Raw genomic sequence first — 4,691 nt, forward strand, 5'->3', positions numbered from 1 at the left:
GAATAGATGAAAACAGATACGGTCAGGACAAAGCTAGAGTTGTGCCTATTGAGGAGAAAATGATTATTAACCCGTCGAAGGTGGTTTAGTTATGGGAGGAAATGACCAAGTAGATTCTCTAGTGTGAGAAACATGGTGTTAGATGCTGATTTGGTTGATAAGGGTAGAGGAAGGTTAAATATAGAGGAAACCATTAGAAGTATCTTTCGTTCAATGATTTTGCTAAAATATATTCTGTGTGATGGCATTGTTTTATCCATACAGCCAACCCACCTTAACTTGTGCTAGTGGTATGAGATCTGATTGTTTTCCTCTTTAGACTTTAGAGGTGCCATTCCATGTGTTGGTCCATGAAACCATCACATTTGTCTGGCAGAGATGAGTAGCGAATGTGTTTGGTTAGTAGATTGCCGTGATTCTTACAAAACTTTAAATGTTTACTTTTGGAATTAAGTAATTCGAACGTTAAACAGTAGAGTATGGCGGCAATAAAGGAAAAAATTGTTGATCTAAAATTCAAGCCTACACTTTATTGAGACACAAGAATACTTGCTAGTGCATACAGTAGCACCCTAGCACCTTAAAAGCGCTCTGCCATTCACAAGAACTATACACTTAAAGTTCATTTTTTTTATCACACACTTTTCACTTCACTTTGCACATGCCAGCTTGACATGATACACACTTACCTCACAACTGCTCACTTCACAGTTCATTCCTTATTGTTACATACCAGTTCTGTGCAAAATATTAACCTAAATCATTTTCCCAACTCATCTCTCATTGCAAGATGTTAGTATGTCACTTTTTCCTCTGCATGGAATAAGTCTTTCATATTTACATTAGTTCGTATGAACATTCGTGTTTTCTGTATATGCCCTGCTGTGTTTCTACTATCTCATGTCAATGTCCTCACCATATGATTAAAGAGTATTGATTATTTTATTTTATTTATTTAAATTTTTAAGGCAACCCAAGATAAAAAGAGCTTGGATGTGGGGGCAAACCTTTTCATTGGCAATCTTGATCCTGTAAGTTACCAAGTTATGCAAGTGCTCAACAAGTTCATGTATGTTGAACATTGAAATCTAACAAAATTCTTCCTGATGTTACTACAGGATGTAGATGAGAAGCTCTTGTATGATACTTTCAGTGCATTTGGAGTTATTGTTACTAATCCAAAGGTTATTTTCTTCTAATATCTTTCATTACTTCTAGAAGCATCATGATTGTATAGCTTAGTTAACAGCTTCCTGCAAGTAGCAGTTGCTAAATACTTTTCATTTTCCCCTTATCTGCATTTTCCCCTTATTGTTTTATCCTCTGATCTCTGGTCCATTCATTTTTGAGCACTTAGCAGTTAGCTGTATACTCCTAAAATGTTTGGGGTCTTACGAAATGAATTTGATACTGTTCCAATGTATCCTCCAAGAGAAAAGTTTTCTAATTAGTTTTCCCTTAAACGGGTTGGGTGGATCCATAAAGTGGAATTTTGGTTTAGCACTTTATTTTATTGGTTGAGTGTTTGATGCTGGTTGAAACTATTGACAATTTTGATTATTTGATAATTGTTTTAGTCTCCTGTAGTTAAATATATGCTGTCAAGTAAACAATAATTCTAAATCTTCCTAAGTTACCCTTCTAATAATGCTTCAAATTACTAAATAAAAAAATTTCTTGAATGCTTATGTTCCCAAGGTATTGATTGCTTATACATTTTTTCATGTAATATTTTCCTTTTAAGTACTTAGATGATTATTAGGAGGATATAGCAAAACCTAAATCAAATTATACTTCCTTGCCCATCTCAACTCTGCATCGTACAGGGATTGATTTCCCCTAAAATTATGCACATGATCTGATGTTCAGGCCCCTTTATACAGATTATGAGAGATCCTGATACCGGAAATTCCCGTGGTTTTGGCTTCATTAGCTATGATTCATTTGAGGCATCTGATTCAGCTATTGAGGTATGCTAGTATAGTCGAAATTTCAGATCATTTTTAGGAATGTAGGTGACGACTTGCAATTTCAGCCTTGTTTTTATGTTTTGGCTAGCAACAGCAGCAAATACTCTAGACAATGTCCAAAGAATACTTATACTTGTTTGTTCCCCTTCTTTTAAAATAAAATGTTTTGATTTTGTTGTCATTTCTGAATCAACATCATTCTTAATTATAAAATATGATCTGGAGGAAGCATTCCTATATCACTAACAATGACATTATTTTACACTCCATAGGCAATGAATGGGCAATATCTTTGCAATCGCCAAATTACAGTGTCATATGCTTACAAAAAAGACACTAAAGGGGAACGGCATGGCACGCCAGCAGGTCAGCCCCTTTTTGTTTTTGGCAACTATCTATTTTTCTGTGATTAAGTTACGTCTTTTGTCACAATACCATATGCTTATGTTTTATGTTTGATGCAGAAAGAGTTTTGGCTGCAAGCAATCCCACTGCGCAGAAGAGTAGGCCTCATACGAGATTCGCCAGTGCACCTCCAACACTCGCCAATGTTGCTCAGGCTAATGGTACCGTTGCTGTTCCGGTACCTCCTCACCCCTTTGGTAATGGAGTTGCTCCACCCCCCATTCCTGCCCTCCGACCACCACCACCACCCCCTCAAGCCGCAGCATTTCAGCCTATGCCAGGAGCTGGGCAACCAACATGGCATCAACAACAGCCCGGACTCCCGCCTGGAATGCCCCCACCTCAGGTCCAGCAGTTCCGGCCACCTCCATCTGGTATGCCAATGCCACCACCTCCACCACAAGCTGTTTCGGCTCTTCCACCACCAACAGGAATGGTAAGTCAACCACCTGTTTGGCGACCACAACCACCCCCACCGCAGCAACAGGGTGGACGACCTATGGCATATGCTCAACCCTCAATGCCTCCACCTTCCTATAGCCAGATGCCACCACCTCAATGAAGGAATTCAAACCCTTTTGGAAGGATCCAGGGTCCTATTATATTGAATTTCGCCACTGATTTTTAGCGTTATGTTTCTTAATTAATGTGGTATTAGATACAGTTGCTATCGGCATCCTTGACACTAGGACAGTTAACAATATAATTAGAGTCCAAAGGAGAGATGCTCAACTCTTTAGCCTTGGGTTTGATATTGTTTTTAAGTAACTAATTTTCCAGAGTTCTTTCAAGCTATGGTGAATTGTGAAGGTGAATGAAAAATAGGAAGGAAATATCCAATCTGGCCTGTTTTATTTCTGCGATGGACTAAGCCTCCCCTAACAAAAGAACAAGTGACAATGGGGCCTTAATCTTTGCATTGTGAGATGCATTAGGTCTTCTGAATCTGATAGTGAAGTTAGTTAAGAGCAAGCAGAGTGAGTTTTTGTCACGTGAACCTGTGAGGTTCGTGTGATGTGCGAATTTATAATTGTCAAAATCGAACTGTAATTGAGTTGGTCATAAAAGGGTCCTTAATGATTCTCTTTTTAATGCCTTTGATGTTCCTCTCTAGCCGATATTAAAAGGGATTTGCATCCATTGTTACATAATGTACCGATTTAGGTCTTAGCTAACTCTTACATATTTATTTGTGGATTTCGTATCCTCATCTTTATGCCATCTGCTCCTTAATGAAATTTATTTTTCTAATACAAAAAGTATTTATTCAATTTTTCACAATCTCATAGCGAAATATTACATTCATAAGAGTTGAAGGATGAATCCAACTGGCTATTGTTTTTGTCTTTTTTTTTTTGGTTGATGATGTCAGAAACAGGAATACGATACTTTGCTTTGATGCTCAAGCCAAACAAAAATCTTTGATAAACTGTGGACCAAAATTACCCCTGGGTCCTGGGTGTATATAACATCTTCTGGCAGTGTTATTTTCACCTTGATGTGTTGGCCTTTCTTAATTTCTTTCTCTCCAATTTTATGTTTTACCATTAATAGTTTGATGGAGATTATCAAATTCTGACGTGATGGTTATAGATTTAGGTACCAACAATGACTATCGAAAGAGTTTACATTGCAAACACATCACTTATACAAGATGAAGTTCTATCCCATAGATTAGGCCTCATACCAATCAGTGCTGATCCCAGGCTATTTGAATATCCATGTCTGATTTCTATCTTGTCACCTAATTTATTTCTGATTACGTAAATATCTTTCTTGCGTGATAGATAAAATTTTATATAGATTGTTTTGCCGTTTGTGTAGATCTCATAATATCGCAGACTTGAATTTGTCTCCTTTTTTTTGGTTGTGAATAGATAATGCTGGGGATGATAGGAATGAAAAGAACACCATTGTCTTCAAAGTTCAAACTATATGTTGGTTGCCATAAAGGTCAGCCACGTATGACCGGTAAATGAGTCTGGCTCTTGCTTGATATTTAAATATTGCATTTAATTTTATTTGGCTATTTTAACTTTAATCATCTTAGCAATTTTATTTGGCCTCATACCGGTAAATGACGTATGCCCCCTGAAGTGCTATTCACTGAAGCTGTGAAGATGCTGGAAGACAAGTGTGAACGAGTAATTATTGAGCTTTTCTTGATTTTCTGTGTGGTATCTTGCAACGAAAGTAATGGTGAAAATGTAGTAGTGCATGTTACATATGATTTGTATTGTTATGATCTTTATCTAATCCTCTAAGTATATATATTTTTTCTTTTGATATAAAAGCTCTCTCTTTTCTTGTAGTGAA

General features: G+C 37.0%; 1 protein-coding gene across 1 annotated transcript in view; it reads left to right on the top strand.

Annotated features, from left to right (window-relative positions):
* The window catches only part of LOC107643498 (splicing factor 3B subunit 4), a 5,052-nt gene extending 1,819 nt beyond the window's left edge, over window positions 1-3,233 (top strand). Inside the window, exons 4-8 of the mRNA XM_016347166.2 lie at window positions 969-1,031; window positions 1,119-1,184; window positions 1,884-1,970; window positions 2,243-2,336; window positions 2,435-3,233. Coding sequence (XP_016202652.1) covers window positions 969-1,031; window positions 1,119-1,184; window positions 1,884-1,970; window positions 2,243-2,336; window positions 2,435-2,937 — 813 coding nt within the window. The 3' untranslated portion in view covers window positions 2,938-3,233. The remainder of the gene's footprint in view (window positions 1-968; window positions 1,032-1,118; window positions 1,185-1,883; window positions 1,971-2,242; window positions 2,337-2,434) is intronic.

Source organism: Arachis ipaensis, chromosome B05, assembly GCF_000816755.2.
Source record: "Arachis ipaensis cultivar K30076 chromosome B05, Araip1.1, whole genome shotgun sequence".
NCBI lineage: Eukaryota > Viridiplantae > Streptophyta > Magnoliopsida > Fabales > Fabaceae > Arachis > Arachis ipaensis.